A 16,918-nucleotide genomic window follows, 5' to 3' on the forward strand; every position below is an offset into this window, starting at 1 on the left:
CTGCTTCATTTCAATCAAATTTGCCTTATTTGTGCCTTTTATAAATTACAGCAAGAGAATCACAGAGGGTTAAAAATCTTAGAACTCAGGAATTACCTGGCCTAATCTCCTTATTAGGAACTGGGGCCCAAAGAGGGGAAGTGACTTGGCCAAGCTCACACAGTTAACAGTAGGTCCTGATATGAAATTACATACTACTGATGAAAACGTTTTTCCACATTACCTGGTTAATTTGTTTACTATTATATCTACCACATAAAAATTAAAAGTTGGTTCTAATAGTACATACAAAAACATGAAAACAAGAGCTCCATTCCGAGATGAAAATTTTACTCATAAAAAAGCTCTAGATAAACAGCTCCAAATAAAAACACCAACTTTACCTTAAATAAACATATACTTTTATAATCATCTAAAATTTTCCTGAAGACTAAATAATATTTAAAAGTGGTTACCTCGGCCGGGTGTGGAGGCTCATACATGTAATCCCAGCACTTTGGGAGGCCGAGGTGGGAGGGTCACTTGAGGTCAGGAGTTTGAGACTAGCCTGGCCAACATGGAGAAACCCCACCTCTACTAAAAATACAAAAATTAGCTAGGCATGGTGGCACATGCCTGTAATCCCAGCTACTTGGGAGGCTGAGGAGAGAGAATCGCTTGAGCCCAGGAGGTGGGGGAGGTGGCAGAGGTTGCAGTGAGCTGAGATAGCGCCACTGCACTCCAGCCTGGGTGACAGAGCGAGACTGTCTTAAAAAAAAAAATTAGTTACCTTGGGTGAGTAGAAATGGGGCATCAGGAACAGAAGAGTTGTTTTTTGTTTTTTTTGTTTTTTTTTTTAATCATTTTGAGTTTTTTTTTCCAGACAAGCTCTCACTCTGTCGCCCAGAGTGGAGTGTAGTGGCATGAACACAACTCTCTGCAGCCCCGACTTCGTGGGCTCAAGTATCCTCCCATCTCAGCTTCCCAAGTAGCTGGGACTACAGGCATACGTCACCACACCTCACAAGTTTTTTTTGGTATTTTCTGTAGCGATGGCGTCTGGCCATGTTGCCCAGGCTAGTCTCAAACTCCTGAGCTCAAGTGGTCTTCCTGCCTCGGCTTCCCAAAGTGCTGGGATTATAGGCGCCTGGCAAAATCAGGATTTTAAGAACGAAACAGTTACTATTCAGCTCCAAATCTGTCTTCATCTTAAAGTGGCAGGATATAGGAATACCTTCCAACATTGGTAAATACTTACATTTCCAACCAGAGAGAGAGAGAGAGAGAGAAATCAAGTCAAACAGAGAGACACCAAGCTCTTCTATTACTCACAGTTCTACAGATCATAGAGGTCTCAAAATGTTTGGCACATAATCGATAATGTTTATTTAGCTGATCAGGTGTTTTATCTTCTAAGTCTGCTCTCCTACAGTTCTCCACCCACTTCTGGCATCTATAAATAAAACCAAAATACAATTATGAAAATGAGCTCAGCATTTAAATTTCAGCCTTCAGTTTTAAGGCAAACATACATTAATAACAACGGATTCCTGCTCCCCTCCCTGAGAACATAATTTGGAGAATTTGATTAATAACAAAATAACAGTTGGAAAAAACCTTAGAAGTCATTTAGTACTAACATTTCAATTACAGACAAGGTTAAGAAGTAACTTGTTTGGAGGGAAGTACAAAATCATCAGCAGAACTAGAACTGAAACCTGCATCTTCCAACTCCCAAAACATCAGAGAAGATCCAACCATCAGCAGAACAAGCAGAAAGCTGCATGCACAGCCACAAGGCTAACAGCTTAACATTCCCTTCAGGATTTCAACTGCAACAAGCAAACAAAACAACACTGTCACTGTAGAAAATCAGCAATTAGGCCGGGCGCAGTGTCACGCCTATAATCCCAGCACTTTGGGAGGCCAAGGGAGGCGGATCAGGAGGTCAGGAGATCGAGACCATCCTGGCTAACACGGTGAAACCCCATCTCTACTAAAAATACAAAAAATTAGCTGGGCGAGGTGGCGGGCGCCTGTAGTCCCAGCTACTCGGGAGGCTGAGGCAGGAGAATGGCGTGAACCCGGGAGGCGGAGCTTGCAGTGAGCCGAGATCGCGCCACTGCACTCCAGCCTGGGCGACAGAGCCAGACTCTGTCTCAAAAAAAAAAAAAAAAAAAAAAAGAAAATCAGCAACTAGATGTTCTTTAAATAACTAGTTTCTAAGGGAAGCATAAAGGCTGTATTCGTTTATCTTCCTACGAACACAAATTATTATCTACAGTAATACGTGCTGACTAGATTGCAAGCTCCATGAATGCAGGGACTGTGACTACACAATCTAGTACACAAAAAGTGTTGAAGACAGAGAACAAGACAAAGTCCATGCCCTCTCGGTGCTTCAATATTTTCAGAAAAGCTAATAATAGCACTTATTATGAGCCAGACACTGTTCTAAGTCCTTTCCAAGATGGGTACTATTATTATCCCCCTTGTGCAGATGAAGAAACCAAGGCACAGAAATATTAAGTAACTTGCTAAAGTCACAACTAGATCTTTCCTCAAATTTCTTTTCTTTTTTTTTTTTTTGAGACAGAGTTTTGCTCTTGTTGCCCAGGCTGGAGTGCAATGGCATGATCTTGGCTCACTGCAACCTCTGCCTCCCGGGCTCAAGCGATTCTCCTGCCTCAGCCTCCCAAGTAGCTGGGATTACAGGCATGTGTTACCACACCTGGCTAATTTTGTATTTTTAGTAGAGACTGGGTTTCTCCATGTTGGTCAGGCTGGTCTCAAACTCCCGACCTCAGGTGATCTGCCCGCCTCGGCCTCCCAAAGTGCTGGGATTACAAGCGTGAGCCACCGCACCTGGCCCATTCCTCAAATTTCTAAGAATAAAAGTTCTGCCGTGGATAAACAGTATCACAAATTATTTTTTTGAGATGGTGTCTTGCTCTTTTGCCCAGGGTGGAGTGCAGTGGTGTGATCTCAGCTCACTGCAACTTCTGCCTCCCAGGTTCAAGCAATTCTCCTGCCTCAGCCACCCGAGGAGCTGAGATTACAGGCGTGCACCACCACACCCAGCTAATTTTTGTATTTATAGTACAGATGGGGTTTCAGCACGTTGGCTAGCTTGGTCTCGAACTCCGGATCTCAGGTGATCTGCCCACCTTGGCCTCCTAAAGTGCTGGGATTACAGGCACGAGCCACTGTGCCCAGCCCAACATATTCCTTTATAATTAAATCACAGTTTTTTTTAATTTATGTTTTAACACTATTTTCCACCTCCCCCCAACATACATGCCCCTGACACTTAATTCTCTCTACTCTAAAAATGTAAAATCAAGGTAAAATGCTATGATTTTTAAAAAACTACACGTAAATTGTACAGAATTTCATTTTGACCAACAAGTATTACTGCTCACAGTAATGATGCCTAAGATGTTCACAATTGAATCACACTTTTACACAGTTGTACATTATGATTATAAACATTTCATGTTTCAAAATCCAAATATTAAGTATAAAAACGATCTCACTATAAAATAATTTGCCATACTGCTACAGTTGTTTGTTTTTTAAATTCTTAAATCTCTGGAGACCTTCCACACAGAGCAATACTGTACATATTACCTCTGAACTAAGTTGAAGCAGCTTTCTGATATCAACAGCAACTCTTATTCAGACAATCAAGAACAGAATGGGCATCAGGCAGACAGCCTAATTAAATACACCTGTCTTTCTATATGAACTACTTGAGTACATCTAGTGAAAGAAGTGCAAGACCTCTAATAATCTTTTTAAAGCAAACTTAAATAAATACACAAGTTTATGAACTGGCACACTAAATTCCAAAGACGTCAATTCTCCCCAAACCCATTTACTAATTCAATATAATCACAAGCCCAATAAGTTTGTGAGAGAGAGCAAAAGAAATGACAAATTATTCTAAATTATTCTAAAACTTTTTATACACAAATTTAAAGAACCAGAGATAACCAAGATAATCTTGAGAGAGAGAGAGGAAAAAGGAGGTTGAGATAATTACACTACCAGATATTAAGACTTACTGTAAAGCTTATTAAGACAGGTACTGGCAGAAGGACAGCTTATTAAGAAGGACTGGCAGAATGAAACAAAATAGAGCACTGCAGATACTTAAAGGTAGCTTTGAACAGCAGCAAATATGGATTTTTCTTTTCCAATAAATAGGGCTGAGTCAGCTGAACATCTACATGAAAAAAATAAATCTTAACTCCTACTTGTACACCATACACAAAAATAAGTTCCAAGTGATTGTAGATCTAAATATGAAAGGTAAAACAATAAAGCCACTAAAAGATAACACAGGAGATTATCTTCATGACCTTGGAATAAAGATCTCTTAAGGCAACAGCACAAACGCTAGAGGAAAAGATTTATAAATTAGGCTACTCTAAAGTTAATAACTTTTCTTCATTAAAAGAAGCCATTTAAGAGTGAAATGGCAGACCACAAAATGTCAGATATTTGCAATACATATATCTAACAATGGACTCACATTCAAAATATATATGAAGAACTACAAATAAATAACCCAACATAAAAATAGGCAAGGGGCCTTGAACAGGCACTTTATAATAAAAAGGTTATAAAAATGGCAATACATAGATGAAAAAAAAATGCTCAATCTCATCTGCCATCGGGGAAATGCTAATTAAAGCCAAAACAAATTACTACATACCCACAAGAATGACTACAATGTAAAAGAGGTAATACCAAATATTGGGGAGAAGGTGAAATAACTTTGCCCATCAACAGCAGAATGGATAAATTGTGGTATATTCATTCAATGGAATACTACTTGGCTATGAAATGAACAAACTATCTACAATCTCACAAATGTAATGTTAAGCAGAAGAAGCCAGGAGTACATACTACATGATTCCTTTGATATGAAATTCAATAACAGGCAAAACTCATTTATAGTGATTGTTCAGAAAAAGAGTTAACACAGCAGACCTCAGGCTGCTGTCCTTAGAAAGGCCTGTTTGTTAAGGACCTTGGGCTGGTATCCGGGAACTTGGTTGGTAAACAGTTCCATACACAGAAATAAAATTTTTCCTAACTGATAATGCAGCTCAATGTGCCTAGACTGTGCAAACAACATGATTTATGCTGAACACCTGCCATCCCTTCTGGGAATCTGGAATTTTATTATATGCCAGGCAGAGGCTGCCTGTGTGATCAGGACCCAGTAAAAACCTTGGACACTATGTCTCCAATGGTCTTCTCTCCACAGAAACACGGCACATGTGTTGCTACATTTCCACCACTGGGGAAAAATGGGCTCTGGGTGACCCCCTCATGGGAAGGAGAGAGCATAGGGAAGCCTATACATGGATTCCTTCAGACTGTGCCTGTGTCTTTTTCCCTCATGATCCAGATGTGTATCCTTACTACAATGCTGCAATAAATCTTCACTGTGAGTACAACCATATACTGAGTCCTGCAAGCCCTTCTAGTGAATCTTTAAACATGGGGTGGTCTGGCTCCGCCTCAACACAGTGATGGAATAGTAGATACATTTGGGGAGGGTAACAACCGGGAGTGGGCACAAAAGAGGCTACTGAGGTGCTGCTAATGTTCTATATCTCAAACAATAATAAAGCTTCCATTCATTCTCCCTCTTACCCCCAAAACCTAACTAATCCAAGGTATGTGAAGTCACAGTGGCTACCACTGGGGAGAATGGGATAATGGCTGGGAGAACCATGGAGCAGAGGAAGTTTGGGATGCTAGTAATACTCTATTTTTTAAAAATCCTGGTGAAATTTTCATGGCTATGTTACTCTGAAAATCCAACATGATGTACAGTTATCATTTGTGATCTTCTGTGCATATGTTTTTTGGTTTTTTTTTGAGAGAGAGGATCTCACTCTGTTGCACAGGCTGGAGTGCAGTGGTGCAATCTCGGCTCACTGCAGCCTCCATCTCCTGGGTTCAAGCAATCCTCCCACCTCAGTCTCCCATGTAGCTGGGACTACAGGCACACGCCACCGTGCCCGGCTAATTTTTTGTATTTTTTGTACAGACGGGGTTTCACCATGTTGCCCAGGTTAGTCTCAAATTCCTGGGTGAAGTGATTGTCCTGCCTCGGCCTCCCAAGGTGCTAGGATTACAGGCACGAGACACCACACGTAGCTCTTCTGTGTATACGTTTCTACATGAATAAAATTATAAAAATTATATATGACTGGGAGACTGAGGTAGGAGAATCACTTGAATCCGGGAGGCAGAGGTTGCAGTAGGCCAAGATCGCGCCACTGCACTCCAGCCTGGCAAGAGAGCGAGACTCCGTCTCAAAAAAAAAAAAAAAAAAAAAATATATATATATATATAAAATATATATGACCACAATAAGACTTTTCACATGTATATTCATATGTGTATTATGAACATGTATATATATTTATATATATACGTACCCACTTATATACTCGTCTCAAATTTTTACCAATGCCTCCCCTTTCCCAGCTCTCCCTGTCATTGTTCTGTTCCCTGTACTCCAGATTTTGTAGACTTTTCCCTTAGCACAGTGGAATGACTCCCCAAATCCATCTGCTCCTCTCCATCAATAACACCCTGGTCCAAGCTACCATAATTTTTTACCTGGTCTACTAGTATCTCTTCCAAACTGGTCATCTGCCCTTCTCTAACCCCTTCTCCATGCTGCAGAGTATTTTTTAAAGCCAATTTGAGAATGTCTCTCCCATGCTTAAGCTTTTAGTGGCTTCTCATTACTCTCAGGATAAACAACTGTGTTCACTTCTATCCTGAGGCCTTCCCTGCGCTGTTTACTCAGCCTACTACACTCTTCTTGCTGCTTTTTATACACTTCCTATGCACAGTTAACTATGACTCAGCCTTCAGATCTTAGCTCAAATGTCATTTCTTGAGGGAAACTTTTCCTGACTCACGTGTGTACATATATGTGGGTGTACGTGTATGAATATGTATGCACACAGAAAACTCCAGGTATTTAAGACTTTCCACCTCTCCATATATAATATCTGAACTCCCTACATTTATCTTACTATATTATTCCCACAGTGTAAACATGCCCTAATGTCTCCCATCTTTAAAACTCTCTTAACCCTGATCCTCTTTATAGCAAAACTTGTTAAAGCATCCATTTGGACTGCATCCACTTATCTTCTACTGTCTCCTTAATCAATGCCAAGGAGGCTCCTGCTCTATCCCTTTTCCACTGAAACTGCTCAAGAAAATTACTAATGACCCTATCCTGCCAAATCCAACGGTCACTTTCCTGTACAGATTTTATTTCATTTTTAACTTTTCTTTTCTTTTTTTTTTTTTAGGTGGAGTCTTGCTCTTGTCGCTCAGGCTGGAGTGCAGTGGCAAAATCTTGGCTCACTGCAACCTCTGCCTCCTGGGTTCAAGCTATTCTCCTGCCTCAGCCTCCTGAGTAGCTGGGATTACAGGCACCCGCCATCATGCCTGGCTAATTTTTGTACTTTTAGTAGAGATGGGGTTTCGCCATGTTGGCCAGGCTGGTCTCGAACCCCTGACCTCAGGTGATCCACCCGCCTTGGCCTCCCAAAGTGCTGGGATTACAGGCGTGAGCCACGGTGCCTGGCCTATCTTTTATTTCATTTTTAAAGTAATGAGAAGAGGTGTCATTATGTTGCCCAGGTGGGTCTCAAACTCCCGAGCTCAAGCGATCCTCCCGCCTCAACCTCACAAAGTGCTGGGATTACAGGCGTGAGCCACTGCGTGCAGCCACTTTCTGTACACACCTTAAACACCTTCAGCACTAGTCAACCATCACTGATCACTTCTTTGTTTTGTTTTTGATATTTTTCCCTCACTGGTTTCTTACTAATGCAGCATTTCTAAAAGTGTATTCCAAGGAATCCTGTTCAAAGAATTACTTCTAAAAAAAAAAGAGAGAGACAGGGCCTCAATCTGTTGCCCAGGCTGTAGCACACTGGTGCAATCTTAGCTCATTGTAAAGTTCAAACTTCTGGGTTTAAGCCATCCTCCTGCCTCAGCCTCTCAAAGTGCTGGGATTACAGGCCTGAGTGACCATGCCCAGTCAGAACTGTTCCATTTAAAAAAAAAAAAAAAAGGACCGGGCATGGTGGCTCATAATACCAGCACTTTGAGAGGCCAAGGCAAGAGGATCACTTGAGGCTAGGAGTTCAAGACCAGCCTGGACAATATAGGGAGACCTTGTCTCTATAAAAAATTAGTCAAGTGTGGTGGCATGCAACTATGGTCCCCAGCTACTTGGGAGGCAGAGATGGGAGGATTGTTTGAGCCTGGGAGATGGAGACTGCAGTGAGCAATGACTGTGCCCCTGCACTCCAGCCTGGGCGACAGAATAAGAACCTGTCTCCAAAAAAAAAACAGGGTTCCTTGGTCAAAAAAGTTCGGGTAATACCTATTTTATCCTGTCCTACCTGCTCTTAAGGTTTTAGACATTCCTGCAGGGCCTTTAAAAAAGTTAGCTAACCTCTCTGTACCTACTTTGGTCATCTGTAAAGCAAGGACTACCTCAAAATTTACTGCAAGGGTAACATGAAATAATGTATCTATAACAGAGAAGTATATAACAGAGCAGTGCCTGTCACAAAGAATACACTACATAAGTACTGTTCCAGCCTGAGCAACATGGCGAAACCCTGTCTCTACAAAAAATACAAAAATTAGACAGGCATGGTGGTATGTACCTGCAGTCCCAGCTACTTGGGAGGATAAGGCAGGAGAATTGCTTGAGCGCAGGAGGCAGAGGTTGCAATGACTGGAGATCGTGTCATTGCACTTTAGCCTGGGTGACAGTGAGACACCGTCTCAAAAAGAAAAAAAAAAAAGGAAAAAAAACGAAGTGCTATTATTACAACTCACCCCATTGTTTGGAAGATTAAATGAGTTGATATGAAAGTACTTCAGGCTGGGCGTGGTGTCTCACATCTGCAATCCTACCACTTTGGGAGGCTGAACAAGGGGGGAATGCTTCAGCTCAGGAGTCCAAGACCAGCCTGGGCAACATGGCGAGACCCTGTCTCTAAAAAAAATTTTTTTTTAAATTAGCCGGGGTTTGTGACGGGCACCTATAGTCCCAGGTACTTGGGTGGCTGAGGCTGGAAGATTGCTTGAGCCCAGGAGGTTGAGGCTGCAGTGAGCCATGCTCCTGCCACTGCACTCCAGCCTGAGTGACAGAGCAAGACCCCTCAAAAAAAAAAAAAGTTTGAAATTTGCTGCTCACATTTTAGAGCAGCAATTCTCAAACTTCATAGTCCCAGGATTCCTCTGCACTATTACATTATTGGGGACTCCAAAGATCTTTTGTTTATGTGGATTTTACCTAAAAACATTTATCAGAAAAAATTTTTAAGTATTTATTAATTCATTAAAATACCAACCTTATAATATGTTAACACAAATAATGTTTTAATAAAAAATTACATTTTCCAAAACAAAAACATTTAGTGAGAAAAATGACACTTCTTCATTTTTGCAAATCTCTTTAACGTCCAACTTAACAGAAGACAGCTAGATTCTCACATCTGCTTCTGTATTTAATCTATTGCTATATGTTGTTTTGGTTGAAATATATGAAGAAAATCTAGCCTCATAACGATATGCAGTTAAAAAGGTTATTACAATACTCCTCTTTTTTCCATATAATTGTGAATTCTCCACAAGTGGTAGTTTCTTCAAGATTAGTTGAAATGTGAAATCTGAGACCAGACCAATGAGCTTTTTCATGCCCTAGTACCTAAAAAATCCCATAGTCTATCTTGCACTTTGAATAGATCTTTTATCCACGTATGTCTCTGTAAAACTATAAACTGGTCATTTGGAAAATATTAGTTCAGTGAGTTATACATACCATATAAATGTTAACGCAATTCATTATACAAAAAAAAAACCACACATCAGTATCATCAGTGATCTCACCAGAAGAGTCTTTAAGTATTAGAGAGCTGTCAAGCTCACAGTGGCACATAAATTTTCCAAAATTCTAATTTTCAACTTGAATGCTCAAATTATCAGTTGTTCTCCTTGAAGTGGCAGGCTTGTTTATTTCTGAGAAAATGTCTACCAAACACTCAGATCTGAATAATATTTAGAAAATTCTAGAAAACACAATACAAAATTTATCAAAGCAATGATGCCATCATGTTATGTAGCACCCCAAAAATTCCACTGTCCACTCCTGAGAGACCGAATATGAAAAATGCAAATAATATCAGTGTTATTATGAAAATAGTTTTGACATTGTGGACTCCCTGAAAGGGTCTTGGGGATTGCTATGGTCTGAACGTCTGCATCCCCTCAAAATTCATATTGAAACAATCCCCAGTGCAGTGGTGTTGGGAGGTGGGGCATCTGGGAGGTGACTTAGGTCATGACAGGAAAGCCTTATTTGCCCCTTCCGCCATTTGAGAACACAACAAGAAGGCACTATCTAAGAAGCCAAGAGTGAGCCCTCACCAGATGCCAAATCTGCTGGTGACTTCATCTTGGACTTCCCAGCTTCCAGAACGATGAGAAATAAGTTTCTGTTGTTTAAAAATCACCTAGTCTAAGGTATTTTGTTATAGCAGCCCTAACAGGCACCCTCATGAGTCCCCAGAAAACCACTGTTTTACATTTCACAAAGTAGAGCACATCAACTCTCAATCAGCCTTCATTAAATTGCCAGAAGAACCTTGGAAGCCCTCACCCATCTTGGGTGAGTTAGTACTAGCTGCCTGAGGAGGAAGAAGAGAGCTTCAACGCCCAACTCACTCTAATCAGAGCAATTCGTTAGCTCTACCTGTACCTTCTCCTGGTTTAGGAAGAGCTCCACTGTGAGCTGCCTCACAGTGGCAAGCCTTGGCATTAGGCAAGACACCCTGGGAAAATCAAGATTTAGGCTTCTTTTTTTTTTTTTTAACTTAAACCGTGTCACTGACCTAAGCTGGGTTGATTATTTCACTTTTTTAAAAAAGAAGCATATTAATGCCACTTTTTCTAAAACAATAAGAACTATTATGGTATGTAATTCCACACCATACACTTTATTAATTACACTCTTGAAGTTTAAATTATTTCTAAATAGCTGTTTCTAAAAGCATGCATGGAATTTATATGTACTGTTTTAATAGCATTAAATATATTCATCTTTATTGTTAGTTAACAATGTTAGCATCTGAAGACTAGACTGGCAATGTCACCTTTTATCAACCTTCCCTACAACCTGTTTATAGAAGAAAAGGTGGGGAGCGGTTAGAACTAATAACCCTAAAAATACTGTTATTAATTCAATAACACCTCTGGAAACTACTTCTTTGTTATAAATAACACCGGGCACAGTGAAAAGGAAACTATCAAATACAGTAGAACTTAAAATCATGTAGTACGAGGAGGTTTGATTTGGATAAAAAGACCTTGAACATATTAAATTAAACAAGCCAGACATAAAAGGAGAAATATTGTATGATTCCACCAATATGAGGAACCTAGAACAGGCAAATTTATAAAGACCGAAAGTGGATTCGAGGTTACCAAAGGCTGGAAGGGCAGGGGAACGGGAGGTTATTGCCTAATGGTTACAGTTTTTGTTTGGGATAAATGAAAAAGTTTTGGAAACAGTGGAGAAGGTTGCACAACACTGTGAATGTAATTAACGCCACTGAATTGCACACTTAAAGGTTAAAATAGCAAATTTTGTTGTATTTTACCAAAATTTTTAAAATTACTGTATATACTCCAAATCATACACTTTACATGGGTGAATTATATGTGAATTGCACCTCAATAAACATCTTTTTAAAAAGAAATTCATGATTTGGTCTTGAAGCATTCAAAGGAGTGTAATGCTGAAAAGGGCACAGACTTAGTGTGATCCTGGGGACAAAACTAGGACCTCCAAGGCCTCAATTACAGGAGGCAGATGTCCACTCAATACAAGGAAGAAACAACAGCCAAAGCTGTCTAGAATCATCACGTGTCTTCTCACAAAGGGGAGGACTGACATTAGAGGTGTTTTAGCAAGGGCAAAGATGCCCATCTGTCAGGAATGCACAGGGCCTATAAAGGCCCATAAACATCTTTGTCTTCGAATGCTAAATTGTGTCTATGTTTTTTTTTTTTTTCAGTTAAGAGTCCTTATGCTAGATTCTCAAAAAGGATAATAACCCTAAAAATGACTAAAAGTCACTATTATTGAGAAAATTCCAGTATTTCAAGTGAGATTTCACTAGATCTAAACACTTCTTTCAAATCTGAAACTGTAAACCCCTATAGACTATACTCCCCTTAAGGAGTGTAGTCAAAACAGGATTCACTACATATTAATACAAATGACCTGTGGTCCGGAACTGACTGGGGTGCCCTCATTATGGAAGAGAAATAAACTTGTAAGAATGTCTTTGGGTTAAAATTTGAGTAAAAGGAAGATAACGCATAACGGGGCAAGGCCAAGTCAGACTAAGATGCTCCTCTCCTCTGTTCCCAACTGCTACTCCTCACTGTACTGAGCGAGTTCTTTCCCATGTCTCGGAACTTAAAACACCGGGAATGCCCCAGGACTCAATCCTCGGATCTGTTCTTTGCTCACTCCTTAGATAACCTTAACCTGTACCACAGTTTTAAATACCCTCTATAAACTGAGAACATCCATATTTACAATTTCCAGTCTGAAAGTCTCTGAATTTCAGACTTGTATATCCTATTCTCTCTTCAAGACATCCATTTTCTTTGAGGTGAAATTCTCATAACATAAAACTAACCATTTTAAAGTAAAAAACTAATGGCAATTAACACATTCATCATGTTCTGCAACCATCACCACTACCTAATTCTAAAACATTTTCATCACCTCAAAAGGAAACCCTGTAACCATTAATCAGTTGCTCCTCACTCTCCCTTTCCCCCAGCCCCAGGCAACCACTGATATGCTTTCTGTCTCTATGGATTTACTTATTCTGGATATTTAATATAATAGAATCATATAACATATAAGCTTTTGTATCTGACTTCTTTCACTTAGCATAATGTTTCTGAGGTTCACCCATACTGTAGTATGTACTGGCACTTCATTCCTTTTCATGGCTAATATTTCATTGTATTGATATACATTTTGTTTATCCATTCACGCACTGATAAACATGGCTTGTTTCAACCTTTTGACTATTGCGAATAGTGCTGCTATGAATGTGTGTACATTTGGTTTTTTTGAATATCAGTTTGTAATTCTTTGGATATACGCCTAGGAATGGAATTGCTGGGACACACGGTAATTCTACATCTAACTGCCACTTGTGGTTTTGATTTGAACTTCTCTAATAACGGGTGATGTTCAGCATCTTTTCATGCGCTTTTTAGCCATTTATATCTTTTGTTTAAAGAAAGAAGTCCTTTGCCTATTTTAAAATTGGGTTGTCTTTTTGTTGCTGAATTTTAAGAGTTCTTTATATATTCTGAATACTAGACCCTGAGCAAATGTATTATTTGCAAGTACCTTCTTCCATTCTTTTCACTTTCTTGGTAATGTTCTTTGATACACAAAAGTTTAATTTTGATGAAGTCCAATTAGTCTATTTTTCTTTTTACTGCATGTATTTTGGTGTCATATCTAAGAATGTGGTGCCAGCCAGGCACGGTGGCTCACACCTGTAATCCCAGCACTTTGGGAGGCCAAGGTGGGCAGATCACCTGAGGTCAGGAGTTCGAGACCAGCCTGGCCAACATAGCAAAACCCCGTCTCAACTAAAAAAAAATACAAAAATTAGCCAGGCATGGTGACGGGTGCCTGCAATCCCAGCTACCTGGGAGGCTGTGTGAGTAGAATAGTTTGTGAACATCGGTGCGGAGGTTGCAGTGAACTGAGACTGTGCCACTGCACTCCAGCCTGGGCAACAGAGTGAGACTCTGTCTCAAAAAAACAAAAAACAAACAAGAATGTGCTGCCAAATCTAAAGTCATGAAGATTTATCTATATTTTTTTCCTAGAAGTTTAATGATATAGCTCTTATATTTAGGCCTTTGATCTAAATAAAAGTATAGGCCATTTGGAGTTCATTTCTGTATATGGTATGAAGAAAGATATCTATTTTTTTTCTTTTTTCATCTATTCTTTTTTTCTTGAGACGGAGTCTTGCTTTGTCACCCTGACTGGAGTGCAGTGGCACGATCTCGGCTCACTGCAACCTCTGCCTCCCGGGTTCAAGCGATTCTCATGTCTTGGCCTCCTGAGTAGCTGGACAGGCATGCACCACTGCGCTCAGCTAAATTTTATATTTTTTAATAGAGACGGGGTTTCACTATGTTGGCCAGGCTGGTCTCGAACTCCTGACCTCAAGTGATCCGCCTGCTTAGGCCTCCCAAAGTGCTGGGATTACAGGTGTGAGCCACCATGCCCGGCCTAGACATCTATTCTTGAACGTGTATCAGGCCTCTCAAACCCAAACTTTTAGTATTCCTCTACCAAACCTGCTCTTCCCAGTCTTCCCTACCTCAGCAAATGCTCACGTTAAAAATCTTGAAGTCGGCTGGGTGCGGTGGCTCAGAGCCTGTTCTAGCACTTTGGGAGACCGAGACAGGAGGATTGCTTGAAGCCAGGAGTTCAAGACCAACCTAGCCAACATAGATTTTGAAAATCTTGAGGTCGTCCCTGAGTTCTCTTTTTCTTTTACAATCTACTTCCAAACCATTAGCAAATCCTGTTGGCTTCACCTTCAAACCATATCTCAAATTTACCATCTCCTCCTCTACTAATCTGGATTATTACAACAGCCTTTTAACTGGTCTTCCGGCTTTCACCTTTGCCTCCCCACAATCTAATGAGCTGTCACTGATCCTGTTAAAATTTAAGTCTCTGCTCTAAACCCTTCAATAACTTCCTATTTCACTCATAATAAAAACTATAGTGCCTTCCAAGACCTACAATGCCCTACCTAAAGAATTTGCCCCTACCATACACACACCTTTCTGGTCTCATCTCACCTCTCTCCCAGTCCCTCTCCCTGGACTCCTGGCTGCCCTGTCTTTGCCTTCTTTGGAATGCTGCTGCCCAAGGTATCTCCATGGCTAGCCCCTTCACCTGGTCTTTGCTCAAATTCACCTTCTTAGTGAGGCCTTCTCTAATCACTGTATTTAAAATAGCAATTGTGCGTCCCTTGATACTACTTATTTCCCTACCCTCTAACCTTTGTTTATTTTTCTCCACAGTATTTATCATCATCCGACACACTACGTATTTTACTTGTTTATTCCCCCCCCATTAGAATGTAATCTTCATGAGAGCAAGGACTTCGATTTGTTCATCTGTAACCCCCACGGCTCACAACAATGCCAAACACAAGTAGACCTTCAATAATTAACTGAACTAATTAATAAATAACATAAATTATAGTCGCCCGTTGCTGTACCTGTTCCCTTAATGCACTGAGAGCTTTCTGCAAGCAGTGACACCCTTATTCACCCACGAACTCCCAGCACCTAACATTTGCGCTCGGCACACAGTAGGCATTGATTTTAAATGAATGAACCAACAAGACAGGTCTATGAAACATCTCAGCCTTTCAAAACACAGTCCCTATGCTATCATTCCCTAAATATAAGTCAGTGTGGGGGGGTTATCCGAAGGAAGAGGTTCCAATACCAATTTCCACGCCCTCACGCGTACACCCTCTGTTATCCCTACAATAACCAAGTGAGAAAATGAGTAACGGTGACAGCCAGAAAATGAACCCTGAACCGTGCAATGACAAGTCCGAAGGAGAAAGCAGTTGTGATGAGATGAAAGAAGGTAGCGGGACTCAAAACAGAAACAGTGTCCCGTGGGTGGTGGCAAGGAGAGGGAAAAGCCCCAGTGGCCACAACCATAGAGTCCTGCTCTCTTTTGACAGCTAAGGTAACTAACGCCCAGAGAGGAAAGCGACTCCCCCGAGGTCATACAGCAAGTGAGCCACGTCGAGAACCCACAGCATCCCGCGTCCGCACGCCGCCCCAGCTCCCTCGTTTGGGGTGGTGTCCTCCGCACAGAGCCCCCACCAGCGCACGTGCTCCGAGGTCCCCGGACGCCCGCCCGCCCACGGCTCGGGGCCGGCTCCCCATCTCGGTCTAACGCTGGGGTCGACGGCAGTGCGCTGCGCCCGCCTCCTGCGCCCCTCTCAGCCAGCCCGGGAGCCCGCCCGGGGCTGGCGGCTGGCAGCGCTCACCGCGAAGGTGGGCCCAGGCCGCCCGCTCTGCGCCCGCCGCTTACCTGGCAGGGTCCCGCGGGAACCTGAAGAAGGCCAAGTCGGACTGCGTGCTCTTCCGCGTGCAGTTGGGGGCAGCGCAGAAGTTCGGCATCGTCGCCCGCCCGCTGGCCGGCCCAGCCCTCCCCTCCCCGCCTCCTCAGGGCAGTCCGCCCGCCCGTCGGGGCCGGGGAGGGGAGCCAGGCCGGCCGGCCGGCTCGGCAGGGCCGACGCGCGGGGGAGGGGCGGGCGGGCTAGAAGCCGCGAGGGCCAGGAGGGGTGCCGCGGTCCGAGGCCGGGCTGGGGACGCGGCTCCACAGTGCTGTGAGCGGCCGGGAGGATTTACCGCCGCCGCCGCCGCTGGTGCACCTCCCGCCCGCCCGAGACGCTGCCGCCTCCTTCCCACAATGCACCCTGACGCCCGGGGGTGCCCTCTCTTCCCTCAGCCTTCCTCCCCCGCCCCTTCTTTCCGCCTTCTCAGCAGGCGGGCACGCGCAAGGAAGCGCGCCAGCCGGGGTGTGGCGAGGCGGAGGCGGGACCGGGCGCGCGCTGCCACAGTGCGACTGCGCACAGTCTAATCCGCTGGGGGAGAGAATTGCGCATGCGCGCCTGTCTCCCGGGAAGCTAGAGTAGGCGATTCCCGGGCTGCTCCGGTAGGTTTGGCGTGCGCGGGTTTCTGCAGATCTAGGGCGAGCTTGCACGTTACA

At 42.5% G+C, this 16,918-nt stretch overlaps 2 protein-coding genes across 2 annotated transcripts in view; one reads left to right on the forward strand and one right to left on the reverse strand.

Moving 5' to 3' along the window:
* THAP12 (THAP domain containing 12) overlaps positions 1-16,624 on the reverse strand; it is a 31,211-nt gene extending 14,587 nt beyond the window's left edge. The window contains exons 1-2 of the mRNA XM_002822262.5: positions 16,238-16,624; positions 1,312-1,432 (exon numbers count right to left, since the gene is read on the reverse strand). Of these exons, the coding sequence (XP_002822308.1) occupies positions 1,312-1,432; positions 16,238-16,326 (210 nt within the window). The 5' untranslated portion in view covers positions 16,327-16,624. The remainder of the gene's footprint in view (positions 1-1,311; positions 1,433-16,237) is intronic.
* Positions 16,625-16,784: 160 nt separating this feature from the next.
* GVQW3 (GVQW motif containing 3) overlaps positions 16,785-16,918 on the forward strand; it is a 33,300-nt gene continuing 33,166 nt past the window's right edge. Inside the window, exon 1 of the mRNA XM_054524840.1 lies at positions 16,785-16,864. The gene's annotated coding sequence lies outside the window, so the exon portion shown is untranslated. The remainder of the gene's footprint in view (positions 16,865-16,918) is intronic.

This window comes from Pongo abelii, chromosome 9 (assembly GCF_028885655.2).
Source record: "Pongo abelii isolate AG06213 chromosome 9, NHGRI_mPonAbe1-v2.0_pri, whole genome shotgun sequence".
NCBI lineage: Eukaryota > Metazoa > Chordata > Mammalia > Primates > Hominidae > Pongo > Pongo abelii.